Source organism: Cynocephalus volans, chromosome 10 (genome assembly GCF_027409185.1).
Source record: "Cynocephalus volans isolate mCynVol1 chromosome 10, mCynVol1.pri, whole genome shotgun sequence".
Taxonomy (NCBI): domain Eukaryota; kingdom Metazoa; phylum Chordata; class Mammalia; order Dermoptera; family Cynocephalidae; genus Cynocephalus; species Cynocephalus volans.
Genome location: NC_084469.1, coordinates 40496309 through 40512632, shown reverse-complemented (window position 1 = coordinate 40512632; position 16324 = coordinate 40496309). Strand labels below are relative to the sequence as shown.

The window sequence follows — 16324 nt, the reverse complement described above, 5'->3', positions numbered from 1 at the left end:
GGTAACTTTGCAATACAATTCAAAAGCGTTTAATATATATGTGCCTTCATTTCCACATCAAAGAAATAATTAAACATGTGAATGAAAATGTGTGACTTTGGAAACAACCTAAGTATCCAACAATAAGGGATTCACTAAAGACTTTGGGGGAGAGGATTAGGGAGAAATTGGTAAAGGGCCACACACACAAAAAATATGTTTACATTGTGTGATGATAAAATTAAAAAAAGAAGACTTTTTGGCATTTCATATAATAGGATACCACACAGCCATGTAAAAAGGAGCAGATGTGTATTTACTGACAGGAATGGTGCTTCCTATTAATTTCTAAGTGCAAAGAGCAGTTTAGGTAAGTGCATGGTCAATACGAGGGTACTTCAGAAAGTTCATGGAAAGATTCACATTATCTTTTAATTCTGTTTTTTTTCACAAACTTTTTGCAGTATCCTCATATAATTTAATTGTATAAATAAGTTGCATAGAATGAGTTCTGGATGGAGGTATTTTAAAATACTACATCTTTTTAGAATTTTGTGCTTCTCTGAATTTCCTAAGTTTTCTATAATGAACCTTTTTTACTTGTGTAATTCAAAAATATTTTAATTAAGTTTTTAAAAATCCCATTTGGAAAGCAACTATTTTCTTCATGGGCTCACCCTGCTGAAAGAAGAGGGATCCCTGTTGAATCACACAGATGTGGAATACTGGGGACATCACCACTGTTGTAGAACCACCTAGGACTGTACGTGTGAATGCTTCATTTGGAGAGCAGAGCTCCTGATGGCCCTTAGGCTTATTTGGAATCGAGACCCTGTCTGTCTGCCTTGTTTTTCTTATAATGATGACTTCTCTGAGTTCTGGTACATTTTCTTCAGGCCCACACTTAACATTTTTGTGTCCTTAGACAAGAGCACAAATGAAGGCCCACATACCACATGTCTAAACATTTAAAAAGTTATAAATCAAGATAATAAACTGTTAAATGAAAAGCATTTTATTCTCCAGTTTTGACAAATATCCCTTCATAGTAACAAAACGGAAAAGTATGCTTAAGTCTATTGCTTTTACATATCTGAAAGTTGGCAAAATACCAAGGGCGACTCAATTTAATTATTATTGCTCATTTGGGTATTCCATTGATGGGCCAGCAATGTTTGGATGAATAATAAGGTAAAGACATACACAAATCATGAGCTATTATATATTTACACAGTACGATTTATTTTTCATCCCTTAATTTCACCAAAATACTAATTAGGTTAGGACCAACATTTTTATATTAATTTTATTCTATTGACAGTGATGGTCTAAAGCAGGGTTGACAAATGTTTTCTGAAAAGGTAGAGATAATAAATATTTTAGACTCTGCAGGCCATATGGTCTCTGTCACAGTGACTCAATCCTGCTGCTGTAGTTCAAAAGCAGCCATAGACAGTACGCAGGCAGATGGGCATGGCTATGTTTCAACAAAACTTACGAAAATAGCTGACCATCATGGCTATCTAATTCCAGAACATTTTCATTACCTCAAAAGGAAACCCCAAACCCATTAAACAGTCACTCCACATTTCCCCCTCCCCTCAGCCCTGGCAACCACTAATCTGCTTTCTGTCACTACAGATTTGCTTATTCTGAATGTTTCATATAAATGAAATCACACAATAAGGAAACCCAGCTGGATTTAGACCGTGGGCCATAGTTTGTTGACCCCTGACCCAAAGAATTTTTGAAGTGCAATCTTACAAATTTGAATATATTTTGATCAAAAATATAAATTACTCTAAATATAAATTTAAGAAATTAATTTTTATATTCTTCTAAATGTTATTTTTCTTCTAAAATATTCCAGGTTATTTATCAAAATCCAAAGATAAAATACAAATTATAATGAATGAATATAAAATTTTGAAATAAAATTATTTAAAATCGACTTTTTATGAATTTCTAAAATTGTAATTAAATTTTATTAAGCATTTTAATAAAATTAGAACTGTTTTCAATTCTAGCTTTCACATCCATGTATGTTCTATTAGAAGGAATCAGTGTCATGCTTCACCTGTCACCTAGACCTATATATTAGCAAGTTTCAGAGTAGCATTGTTTGCTATTGATACATGATACAAAATGTCCCTCCACCTCTATGTGCAATTTAGTTGCACGTGGTTGCAAGTGTTTGTGAGTAACATGATAATGTGTGAGTATCTCTAGGACCATGAACTGGAATAGGAGGAGAAGCCAAAAAACGAACACTCGGTAATACTAGGAAATTGTACTTTTATATCAAGAAGCTATTTCAGGCTATCTAATAGGAAGCACTAGATAAGTCACTTAATTTGCCTTTTCTCTTTGCAAACTATTTCCTTTACTCAAGTCCTCCCCCAAGCTGAAAGCAATGTTGGTCTCCAGTGTTGGCAGCAACACAACCTCTGTAGTTCTCAGCATGTGGAATTTGAAGACACAGGACAAGGGGTTTGGAGAACCATTTCCCTGGGGCCTGAACAGTGCTACTCATGAGAGCGGATGTTCAGAGTTACGGGTTGTGCTGTGCCTGGGCTTGAGTGACAGTTTCTGTAATGAGTTTGTGTGTGAGTAAGTGATTTGTGGGACTTTCCAAATTGTGGACTTACAGCCAGAGCCCTTCTTGTCTGTGCCCTTATTGGGTCAATGGTTTTACTCCTTCGTGGTGGCATGTGGTACAGTCACATGATGGACTGTGTGAAATGTACACTCGTTGCTTTCTGAAGTTTGTTTTGTCTGCACGCCTCAATTCATGACGGTGTCATTATTTTGGAGGTTTATTTTGTATTGTAAGAATAAGATTATTTGGGAACTTCTGTTTTGATCTCAGTGAGACAAAATATGTATCACTTTCAACTGTTCAAAATCAAGAAAACTGAAATATTCACAAAGGGTGCTGATGGCACATTTTAGAAACAATATCCCTGTAGTCCAAGGCCCCAGTGCCAAAATCAGAGCTTCAGGTCTCTTTTCGTGTTACAAACTTAAAAAGACAAATTGATTTAGCACCTACTCTGTGTCCAGAACCTAGCAAACAGGGGGAAAAAAAAAAGGCACGAACAAACAAAAAACCCATCATTGCCAAAATGTAACAAAGAACCTTTCTAAAATTTCAGATTTATCCTCATCATGTCCTCATCCTGCTTCCTCTCAGCTTCCCCACTTTCCTAGATTGGTGGTTTCCAAGCAAGGAAAGCACATCCCCACCCCCATCTCCTGCTGCACAGATGCAAAGACCTGATAATTCCAGGCTGATGAGAGAGCTCTGTTCTGAAGCAGCTGTCTGCAATAGCACAAAAGCTGATAGCACAGCTCTCGAACTAATCATTTATAAAGCTCCTGTCAGGAGCCACGATGAGCCTAGATGGGGATTTGCTGTGGCGACGGCCACGGAGCTGGGCAATGCACCTCCCTTTGGCCCAGGAGCTGCCCACTTTGATTAAGATTTCCATTTTTCCCTTCTAGATTGTGGACCTTATAATGTGGTTAAAAGGACCAGAGAGGCTGAAGAAAAGCCAAATCTTCCTTTAATCAGGACTCACATTTAATATAACTTCCCCGGTTCAGAAGCACTACAATGGAATTTCTCCTCCAAGAATGAATTTTATTTTTCAGAGACTTGCAACTTCAAGGTGGTCAAGCCCTGGGCATGTTACATTTCTTGAATTAAGGCAGAATGATATAATTTTAGAAAGAGCGATGAACCAAGCATCAGGAAACCCAGAATCTCAGCTCAGCTCTGTGCTCATTTGGCTGCATTACCTAGGACCAGCCAGTCACCAGACCTTTTCACATCCGTGAAACAAAGGGGCTGGATTTGGGGACTTCTAAGTTTCCACCCAGTTCTAACACTCAGTGGTGCTGCTTAGGAGAACATACTGCTCTCACCTGCCTATCTCCAGCAGATTCTTTTCTTTTTGTCTTCCGCCTTCTTGGTTACTTCTCTGTTTCCCCGTCAATCAATCAATCTCTCTCACTCTGGCTCTCTCTCTCTCTCACACTTTTAAGGGCTTGTAAATATCAGACTTTTGATCCTGACTCATTTAACTATATTTTACTTCTGTTATTTGTAGTTATTTTTATAACTACATAAAGAATAATTCTTTAAGACTTATTTCTTAATATTAAATATTAAAAATAGAACTACCATATGATCCAGCAATCCTGGGTATATAAAATTGGGTATATATCCAAAGGAAAAAAATATCAGTATGTTGAGGACATGACTTCATTCCCATGTTTATTGCAGTGCTACTCATAATAGCCAAGATATGGAATCAACTTAAGTATCCATCAGCGGTTGAATGGATAAAACAAATATAGTGTATATAGACAATGGAATACTGTTCATCCATAAAAAAGAACAAAATCCTGTCATTTTCAACAACGTGGATCAACTTGGAAGACATTATGTTGAATGAATATGACTTGAATTTATGATCCAAGATAACTCTTGTCCCTTCTGTCTCAGGCCAACTCTTTGATCTGATCTGACCACAGATGTATTCTTTGTTCTTTCATAAGATTTCCCAACAAATAATCAGGAATCCTTGACTTTTCTCTCCTCCCCTGGAGTCCAAGAAACGTGTTGCTCTCTTGAAACAGGCTTTGGTGCATGTTATGCCATAGAACCTGACGGGAGTAAGAACCATTTTATTCTCCTTCTTTACTTGATTGTTCAGAGTTTCAGGAGTCTACTAGCCATGGCACTGGAAAGTGTCCCAGGCTCTGAGTCTGACATTTAACTTATCCTGATGACAGTTTGATTTTTAGAATGGCACACAGATTCTGTCAGTGTGGGAGCCAGTTTGAAAACATAAGTCTTCCTCTCCCACAGACGCCAACGCAGACAACAACTAAAGGGAGTTTTCTTTCCAGCGTTAGAGTAAAGTCACGTTTTGAGTGGAGTCCCACATAACAACAGCAGGAAAAGAAATATTGATGTGAGCGGGGGTTGGCCCGAGGGACGGCAGGCTGACAGCACCGAGACTTTGCAGCAGTTCTCTCTGCTCCTGGGCACAGGCCTTCGGGGACCCACCGGAACTACCTTCCCGCCGTGGCCATGAAAAGAGCATGTTTTTCCTAGAGTTTTCTGCTGCTGGAGGCTTCCAGAAACAGACATAAGGTTCCGTTTGGTTGTATAGACTTAAACAAATGTACATGTACATGGGCCAGATTTATTTACTCCTCAAGGCAAATTACCTTCGCATTGCAACTCAGCGACTTCCCCTCGCAGCGTATTCTCCCCTTGCAGAAGACAGCCTTTGGAAAACATTTTATGTGCATTATCTGTTTGCAAGATTCTGGAAGGGTGATTTGCACTCTGAGATGATTTGGGAAGGAATACATTTAAAACTCATATACTTTGGCAGAATATCGAAGATGGCTAGTAACATCAACTTAAAAAGTTGCTCTGATCTTGCCCGGGTGTTTGGGAAGGTTGAAAGAACATACACCTTACAGCTAGATGAGCTTAGATTTTCATTCTGTCCTTTTCAATCTTAACCATATGTCTTTGGACAGGTCAGTTATCTTTCTGAGCCTTTTTACTCATGTGTAAAATTAGCATAATAATTCTAGGTTTTTACTGTTGTTGTGAGACTCCAGAAATACTACATCATATCTTGGTCTATGGTAAATGCTTAATAAGTGTTTATTTGCTTCTGTTCATATTCTTAAAGCCCCTGAACTTGAATTCCTGGCTGCTCTGGATCTGTTATTTTTAATGTAGCCCTATCCTTGAACTTCATCTTCTAGTTGTGACATCTTATTTTGATGTTTCAGGCACAGGAGAAGAAAGAGGAAGATACGGGTTTCCTTTACCACCACATGGTTGCCTTATTGAATACAGTGAGACCGCTCAGCTCATGGACTTCCTGGTCTTTCTGCTGTCTGCAAGGCTTGGGAAACGTCAAATTAGACTTCAGCACTTTCTCTTGGCCTCAGTTATTTGAACTGCATTCTTTCAGACCTCATTGATTTTGAAACTAATTCCCTTGAAGCAGAATTTCCCTACCTAATTATTTATGCAATATCTTGATTTGATTGGTGGAGCCACACTTTAGAACAGAGCAGTATGGAGCTCTGCAAAGCTCTACATTTGACAGATCGATAATGAGTTACATTCCTGCACCAAACATGGAATCTTAGAGGTGGGAGGTCCTAGAGACATTGAGGACAAGAGCCTTAGGTTGTTTATAATGAAACTGAGGCCCAGAGAAATAAAGTGATCCACGCAAGATCACATAGCTTATTAATAGCAAAATCAAGACTGAAATCCACATTCCTATTCCCAGTTTTGAATTTTCTATAAAACTATGTCTTCAGAGAGATATGTGATCCACCTGTGCCATATTTTGGAATAACACCAGTAATGGTTTGTACCCATTAGGATCCTTAGCTGCAACTCTATGGAGAGAGAAACTTACTTTTTTTTTTTTTTTTTTGCTGGGGGGAGAGGGGACTACTTCCTTCTCCAAAATAACTGTTTGTGTGTTTGTTTTAGCAAAATTTCTATCACTTTTCCACTTTTCATCTTTGAAAACTTCTATGTTGTTCCCTTCAACTGTACAACCTCATCAGTTCTCCCCTAAATATTTGTCTGGTTCTCACCTACCCCTGTCTTCCCCACTATTAGCACTCTAATCCAGGTCTTAAGCGCCTCCAGCTTGGGTTATGTTGGAAGAGCCTCCTAAAGCATTATACCCACCTGCATTCTCTTCCTGCTTTATTCTACCCTGTGCACTGCCTCAGGTTCAATATATCACTGACATTAATCATGCCGTCATCCTTCAGTCTAATTCATACAACTTCCCAACTCAAGCAGACAAATTCCTTCACTTATCTGCATTCAATTCAGAATTTAGGTCTTTTAGATTCTTCAACAGCTACCTTCTGGATAACTCTCCCAGGTTCTCAGGTTCTCTGTCTGTTGAATTTGCTCCATCCAAGCCATTGTCTCTACGTTCTTTTTCTAATCCCCTTTGGCTGTTGACTTTCTCCTATCTGATGCAATAGAAATAACCTTGCACTAGATGTAGGGAAAACCACCCATAACCTTCCTTATGCTGACTCTGAGAACTTCAGCATGCTGCTTAGCTTCTCTGCATCTCAGCATCATTGTCAGAAAATTGGGGATCTTAATAATTACCTTATCTCTCTTAAGGCTGTATAAGCATTAAGTGAGAAAGTCGTTACTAAAATATTTTGCAAACGTAAGTCATTCTTCAGATACCTCTGTACTTGTGTTCACACTCTTGAAGCACATTCTCTATGGTACGGCACACACGACTGAGCTCACAGTGCCATGAGAATGAGCGGCCCTGTGTGGGACCAAGGCTTGGCATCTGCTATTCTTATAATTTGCCCAGGGTGAGGGGAAATGGTCACGTGAGAGGGCCCCTGACTCCCAGGTATATGAGCTCAGCTCCTTTTCCTTGATGATCCAAGTTCCTCATATTGGAGATAAAATTGGTTTGGCAAATGCCCTTTGAAAAAAAACATGTGCGTGTTTGGAGCATTATGGGAAATTGACCCTTTTTTTTAATGAGCTTAGTAAAATCTTTATTTAAGTATAACACAAATACAGAGAAGGACACAAATATTGGTATACGGCTCAATGAATTTTCACCAAGTGTATACAGTCATGTAACCAGCACCCAGATCATGAGCTGGGATATTTTTTTTCACTCTGGAAGCCCCTGTGGTTCCCTAAAGGTCACTACTGTTTTGACGTCTAATGGGACAAATGAATTTTGCCCGTATGAATTTTTTTGTAAAGAAAATCATAGAGAGTAAACTTTTTTATTTTATGGTTGTTAATATTGTGAAATTCAGTCCACAGATTTGAAGTCATTCATTGTGATTGCTGTATAGTATTTCCTTGTTTGTGTATATAGTTCCAGTTTTGGTGAAAATTTGGATAGCTTGAATTTGGAGCTGTTGTGATTACTTGTAAACATTCACGAACATGTCTGCTGGTGAACATATGTTCGATATCTATTGAGCATAGTCCTAGGAGTGAAATTGCTGGTCACAATGTGTGCACACGTTCAGCTTTGGTAGATAGGGCCAAACAGTTTTCCAAAGTCATCGTGCCAATTTACGCTCCAACCAGCAGAGTGCCAGTTATTCCACACTGTTGCCCGCCCTTGAAATTCTGTCATTTTTATTGTAGCCATTGAGGTAGGTGTGCCATTGTATAGAATTGTGTTTTAATTTGCATTTCTCTGACAACTAGTGAAGTTAAATGCCTTTTCATGAACTTATTGACCATTTGGATACTGTCTTTTGTTTGAAGTGCCTATTCAAATCTTTCACTCACTTTTATTTTATGCTGTCTAGTTTCTCTTTAACTTATTGATTTATAGGAGCTATTTATACATTATGGATATGAATCTTTTGTCAGATATATGTATTTTAAATATTTTCTCCCATTCTGAAACTTGCCTTTTTACTGACTTACTGGTATCATTTGATAAACAGGAAGTCCCTATTTTTAATATAGTCCAATTCATCTTTTTTTTTTACGGTTACTCCTTTAAGAAATCGAAACACCTTTGTCCCCCTCAAAATCATTAAGATGTTTTCCTAGGTTTTTAAAAAGCCATAGTGTCATTGTTTTCCACTCATATTAAAATCTGCATGCAATCTGGAATTGAGGTTTGTGTATAGTAAGAGGCAAAGGTCAGGATTTATTTTTCCATATGAACAACCAATTGACCAAACACCATTTATTAAAAATGCAGTGGAGAAGTAAATTTTTTTTAGGAGGAGGTGCTTCCAGGGGGACAGTAGCACTTTCAGAGGGAGGAGGGGAGCAAGACAGTACGAGGGCAGTGGGAAATCAGGGGAAGTGGCCCAAATTGGTAAGAATGAAGCACATGAAGTGGGTTTCATTTTTGTATTTTCTTGTACATATTAGGTGCACAATGAATACGTGTTGTTGTTGAAGGCCATGGAGGGCTCTCCCTGGGTGGTACCCCTGGTCACAGAGGTCGTCATGGCGTGGCCAGTGCTGGAGTGACTGTCAGCGAGGCACGTCTTTGGAGGCAGGTCTGTCCGATCAGCAGTGTGGCAGAGGGAAAGCCCTCTGGGTCATTTTAGTATGCCCACCATAGACTACAGACTTGGTTTAGGGCTTGAATAGAAAAGAATGAACAATTTAGCATGTCTATCATGGTTTCTGCTTGGCCATAACATTTCCCTTGCCACAAACAGCTGTTCAGACAACTCCAGGCCCATAGACACTTGCCCAGCATAACTGACCAGATCCAAAATGAAACCCCAGCACGGTGAGTGGCAGGTTGTCCAGATTGGATAGAAATGCTGCCATGCAGGTTCCTTCTTGGCACAGCTGCACCACACGCCATCGAGGGAAATGGAATCCCCTGAAAAACTGAGCTCATCACTCTTACGCCATAACAAGCCAGTCTCTGCTCTCCTAGAAAACTTGGTCAGCTCATGGCCTTCCAACCCGGCACCCTCGCTGTCTGAAGGGCAGATGGACAGAAGTGTGGATGCCCCAGAAACATGCAAAGAGGCCCATCTCTGATCTCCTCTGGACCCTTGTTAGCTGGATTGAGTGGGGTTCCCCCGGCAGTTGGGAATTGAGAACACATGGCTTCACTTTTTGAATAACATTGCTTTGGGGTATTCCGCATGGTAATGGTCATGCTGACACTCATTACAGTCCAGATTTCCTGAATCTTTGGCTTGATTTTTCTGATGAGATGAATAAGCTGAGCTTAGAGACATTAAATTACTAGCTTGTGGTCACCCAGCCCGCAGTGGGCAGACACAGGCCACAAACCTCATTTTCTGATTTCAGATCAGTTCCACAAAATCTCATAAATTATTATATTACCCTTTAGTCGAGCAAATACTAGCAAAAGGAAAGCAAAACCACAGCCTCTTTCAGTACCTTATTCTAATGTTTAATTATCCATAAAGCAAAAAAGACCGTTTGTCTGACTAAATTCTATCAATGCTGTTGAAGTGCTTCTCCTCTCTTGAGTCCTTTTAATTTTTTTTTTTTAATTGTGGTAAAATACACACAACATAAAATTTACCATCTTAACCATTTTTGGGTTCAGTAATAGTATCTCCTTACACATTGTGGTGCAATCGATCTCCAGAACTTTTTAAATCTTGCAAACTAAAACTCTGTAATCATTAAACAACAAGTCCCCCTTTCCTGTCCATACAGTCACTGGCAACCACCATTCTACTTCCTGTCTCTATGATTTTGACTACTCTATCTACTGCATACAAGTGGAACCAAGCAGTGTTTGTCTTTTTCTATCTGGCTTATTTCTCTTAGCATAGTGTCTTCAAGGCCCATCCGTGCTGTAGCCTGTGTCAGAATTTCCTTCCTTTTTAAGATTAATAATATTCCATTGTATGTATAAACCACATTTTGTGTATCCACTCATCCACCAATGAACACTTGGATTGCTTCCACCTTTTGGCTATCATGTATTCTTGTTGAGTTCTTTGGAGAGAAAGAGCAAATGTGTGTAAAATGCCTTGTGATAATCCTTAATTTGCTAGTGAAATTTCATCTTATCCTTGTCTTCTTCAGGTCAAAACAAATACACTTCTCTAATTTTTCCTTATAATTTTGGTTTGTACCCATTTTTTGATCCCTATACCTACTATAAATGTCTCCAAATCCTGTTCACTATTTAGATGAAGTTGGAATTGTAGACTGTTCTGCTTAGCCTGGGGAATTAAGTCTTCCTAGGACCTACCCCTCCCATCATCCAATTGAACATCTCACTCCCCACCCCACCTGTTTTGTCTTCAGGAAAATCTCACATGTGTACTCCTTGCACACACCTTTGTGTTCCTATGGCCTGTCTGGTATTTCTACAAACCTTTCATAGTATGGGAATCAATCTTTCACTGCCCATCCTGTGCCCAAGCCCTCACAGAGAGTGCAGTCACTGTATGTACCTTACTCAGGTAAGGAAGGGCAATTTTCAAGTTCTCCTAAACACTTTGAAATGTGGTATTCCAATCTATACACTCATTTTATTTTATGTGATAGATGAGCACTTTTTTGAACTTTAAAATCCAAATTACAATAAAAAAGTGAATGAAGAAATTAAAAGGGAGATTACAATGTAGAATCCTGTGTGAGTCCTTTTACAAAACAACCATTCTCTACCATGTGAGCTTCCTTAAAGGTTTATTAGACTATCACTTCTTTCTTTTTACAAAAAGTAGCTTGCAGTCAGCTTAGAGTTAAGCCTGATACCCCACCACACCCCATGCTAAACAAGCCGGATTCCTCATCCTGCAGATGACAGTAATTAATATGTTGTTTGTCTTTTGAAATCTTAATTTAGCTGTTTCCTCTTCAAACTCCTATTTTGGATAGCTCTTTTGCTTACTTTATTAAGATAATTTAAAATATAGTTTCTTTTTCTGTGTGTGTCCTTTTTGTGACCGGTAAGGGGATCGCAACCCTTGGCTTGGTGTCGCCACACCGCGCTCAGCCATCCCTATGTAGGATTCAAACCTGCATGGTTCGAGTGCGCCACGCGGTCGGCCCAATATAGTTTCTTTTTAAAGAGGTCTTAACAGTGTTGCCTCCAGCCCAGCACAATCTATAGCTTTAATCTCTTAGAAAATTTCCTGCAGATTTTTCCTACTTCCAGAGACAGGCCAACCAGGAGCTCCTGAGTGAAGTACGTTCTCTCTATTTTAGTGGCCAAAATTAGAGGTAAAGTAGTCAAAAATCGAAGATTGTAGGAAAGGAGACAGGAATGCTGACTTTTTTTTTTTAAACAACAAATATTCCTTCTTATCACTTCAGTGTTTTCGATGTTTGCTCTTAACAGCCCCAAACTTTTTCACATGTTTGATCAAATTTCTTTCACTGAGAAATTCCAGCAATCTCTGGACAGATCTCTTGGCTCATCTATTGCAAGTGTAACCTAAGCTCCCAAAGTAGGCTGACCTAGCCAATTTCTGATTCTATGAAGGGAGACACGCAGTGCTGAGTTCTGTAAATTCATGCCACACAGTGGGATTGGCGTTGTGTAGGCGGTAGTGACAATATAGGTCCCCCTCGTGTCAACCCTGAACTCTCTGGTCTTTGCTCACTCTTGCCCAGACCTCAAAGTATATTTAAAGGGTGGGTAATGAGGTACATTAAAAGTTATTTTGAAAAGGGCATTTCAAATTTATTTATTTATTTTTTAAAGCAGCAACAGAAATCAAATGTCTAATTATCACTCCCTCCTCCAAAAAAAGAAAAAAGAAAAGATAAACTGAGTGAAAGTACCAAAGAAAATGAAAATAGGAGAAACCCTGCATCATTTAAATGAAGTGAATGTCAGTGCCACCAGATTACCATAAAGGTTGAGGAATTTGTGCTAGATTTAATGTAGATGGGAGCCAGAATATTTACGAACCAATTGATATGATGTCTGCTATCGACTTTAAAATGATCCGGTTGCTGTGGTGGAGGAGTAGAAGTGGGGGGATTTTTTAAGGAAATTGGCCATCAGCTATTAATTTTTTGAAGCTGGATGTAAGGTACATGAGATTCATTTTACAATTTTCTGTACTTTCATGTGTATTTGGCATTTTTCACAATATATAGTTAGCAAATAGTGTAGGCAGGACAAATTGTAGGGAGTTAACAAAAAGAAACTCACATAACACAAAGCATGTCCTTTACTACAAATGCAAAACAGAAACCAAACACAAAATTATGAACAAAACAACAAATCAACCCTTAGCATAAAAAATAAATACAACCCTAGATAATCCTGGATCAAAAAGGAAATTGAAACTATAAAATGTAATGACTAAATATTGACAAAGTTATGATATGACAACAGTACACATCAAAACTCAGGAAATTGAACCAAGACTGTCCTTCAATGGAAAATAATAGCTTCAAAATGCTTTTTTTTTTTTTTTTTTTTACTTGAGAAGAGAGATTGAAAATAAATGAAGGAAGCATTCAGTTAAATAAATTTGAAGAACAACAAAGCATAATTTTAAAAATAAATACATAGAAGGCAGCTTTAAAACTAAAATGCAAACTGGTGAATTAGAAAAGATCATTTAATCAAGGCAGAAAGAAAGGCAAAAAATACAAAATTATGGTTAAGAATGGGGATATAACTGCAGCTACGCACTGGATGATTTTTCAGAAAAATATTAATTATCAAAATCAACACAAGACAAGGCAGAATATTACAACGGACCAATACTCATTACAAGAAAGTGAAAAGATATTTAAAGATCATACTTCCTTTCCTACACTCACCCCAAAGAGTGCCAGCATTAGATGGCTTTGTAGATAACTCCCACCCAACTGAAGGAATAGAAAATTATTTTGTTGCTTAAACTTCTCTAGGACATAGACACTATAAAACATTTCTCAACTCATTTTATTCATGGAATAATTCATACTCTAACAATTAATTAAGCTATTGAGCAAAAGAAAAACTACAGAAACATCTCATTAATGAATATGGATAGAAACTCCAAAACAAAATAATTACAAATCAAATCTAGGACTACATTAAAAGAAAAATACACCATCATCAAATGAAGTTTATTCCAAGAAAAAAAGTGAATTCAATATAAGGATATTTATAAGTTTGATTCTTCTTATAATGAGTGAAAAGACAAAATACATTTAGTCACTGCAATAAAATCTAAGAATATATGTAATCAAATATTGATTTCATCAACATCTATTTCTTATAAAACTTGGAATTAGAAAGACAGTCTCTTAATATAAGAATATATGTGTGTATATATGTGTGTGTGTATATATATATATATATTTTAAATAAATAGTGCATTTAATGGCTGTACACTTAAGTTTGAAGAGAAAATAGATTTATTCTCTTCTGCCCACACTTTTTGGCCGGCCCTGATGCCAGTTTTCAGTAGGAAAGTGTGCTCGAACCGAGCAGCTATCTCTGCTCTAACAAGATTACAGTGGGATTTTTTTTTAACATGATAAAGTGATTTTACCACTTATCAGAAAAAATAAATAAACAGACAAGAATTATCAAGAACGTACTGAACAAGAGAGTCAGGATTTACTTTGGCATAGATGAAAATATGCTATAACATAAGCACTTATCATTGGACCAATGTAGAAAGGAACCAAGATATTTAGCACATGATAATGATGACATTCCAAATCATTAGATAAAAGATGTATTATTTAATAAGTCTTGTTCATTACAGGAAAACTCTGCAGGAATCATGACGATAAGTATTTTTTGTAATACACTATGGTATGTCAAATATAATTGCTTTGTTTATAAGAAAACTGGAGGAAGAGCTCAGGATAGTTTAACACCATCGCACAGCAAAACAGTATAGTTGGGTTTATGCCAATATTCTAATTCACCTAAAGAACATGATATTTTGACTGCTGCATGCTTTGTTGGTTTTTGAAGTGAAGACATTTGTCAGCGGTCACTGTGATAAAGCTGGTGCAACCTGGCTGGATCAGGGGGACGTTTTCCTTCCAGTGCTCATGGCATATTTTCCCAGGCGTGGCGAGGGGTCCAGGCAGGCTAGCGTGAGGACTCGTGGGCAGCAAAATCTCTGGGAGCCCCTGGTGTTATTTTTTAGAAAAGGCACATATCCAGAGGCCAAAGGCTCTGTGTTTTGACATATGTTTGGGGCAGTCCGAAAGCTGGATTCCCTGAAAAATAAGGGCTAGGTGACACACAGCAGGATCTTAGAGACACGGGTGTGTGTCCTGTTCTTTCTACCCCGTGTGAAGGTGCCGTCACATCTCAGGTGGTGTCTGGCCTCCAGCCTGCAGGTGGGATGTTATGCACCTTTCAGCTCCAAAATTCTGCTTGTATTTTTGCGTGTTTCTACCACCGTTCACAGTCATAATACAAAGGGGGCCAGGGTGAGCAGTGCTGACCTTGAGACGCGGGTCCCAGAGGCGTCGGTCACCTTCTGACCCGAGTTTGGTTTGTTTGCTCTTCTCTCACTCACCTAAAGAACCTGACCCAGGTTAATCTCTTGCAGCACCGTGGACTGATAGTAAAACAACCAATACAAACTCGACGTGGCACTTTCTCTGTGCCAGACGCTTTTCTGAGCTGTCGAAGTGTAGTGACTCCTTTAGCCATCACAACGACCTGTGACACGGGCAGTGTCGCCGCTCCCCGTTGCACAGGTGGCCAGGCGCCTTCTCCGCGGTCACACGTGCACGGCCCCGCCTGTCCCTGCAGATCAGGCGCAGCCGCTCATGCCTCCGGCTCTAACACGCCTTCTCGCTCTATCTCAGGGACCTGATGCCTCGGACCCTGGACGGGCAGATCACCATGGAGAAGACGCCCAGCTACTTCGTGACGCGGGAGGCGCCCGCGCGCATCTCGGCCATGTGCAAGGACACCAAGCTCATCGTGGTGGTGCGCGACCCGGTGACCAGGGCCATCTCGGACTACACGCAGACGCTGTCCAAGCGGCCCGACATCCCCAGCTTCGAGAGCCTGACGTTCCGCAACCGGAGCGCGGGCGTCATCGACACGTCGTGGAGCGCGCTGCAGATCGGCCTGTACGCGCGCCACCTGGAGCACTGGCTGCGCCACTTTCCCCTGCGCCAGATGCTCTTCGTGAGCGGCGAGCGGCTCGTCCGCGACCCGGCCGGCGAGCTGGGCCGCGTGCAGGACTTCCTGGGCCTCAAGCGCATCATCACGGACAAGCACTTCTACTTCAACAAGACCAAGGGCTTCCCCTGCCTCAAGAAGGCCGAGGGCAGCGGCAAACCCCACTGCCTGGGCAAGACCAAGGGCCGGCCGCACCCCGACATCGACCGCGAGGTGCTGCAGAGGCTGCGGGACTTCTACAGGCCCTTCAACCGCAAGTTCTACCAGATGACTGGCCACGACTTTGGCTGGGATGGATGACGACCACATAATTTAAAAAGAAAAAAAAAAAAAAAAAAAAAAGAATTATCAGAATATAATATATTTTTTTACAAATCGGTAAAGACAAGGCAGTTTAATATTTGTGCTGAAAATATCTGTTGCAGTATTTTCTTCAATGAATGCTGAGAGATTATGCTCACCTCTGCCCCATTATATGTAACGTGTAACCAACACCAAACATTTGGATACACAGAAAGCTTCATTCATCGAAATGCTTTTCATTTTCAGTTTTCATTTTATGTTCTTTATACCCAGTCATGAACTAGAAGCATCAGTTGCCATTAAAAATTTCAAGAAAACCCTGAGGGTGAACATCTTTTTCTCTCTCTCTTTTTTTAATATAAGGTCCTGATAAAATTGATGTCTATCCT

The 16324-nt window shown here is 39.6% G+C and overlaps 1 protein-coding gene across 1 annotated transcript in view; it reads left to right on the top strand.

The window, feature by feature from the left end:
- HS3ST3A1 (heparan sulfate-glucosamine 3-sulfotransferase 3A1) overlaps positions 1-15932 on the top strand; it is a 94655-nt gene extending 78723 nt beyond the window's left edge. Inside the window, exon 2 of the mRNA XM_063112824.1 lies at positions 15311-15932. Coding sequence (XP_062968894.1) covers positions 15311-15932 — 622 coding nt within the window. The remainder of the gene's footprint in view (positions 1-15310) is intronic.
- The last annotated feature ends 392 nt before the right edge of the window (positions 15933-16324 follow it).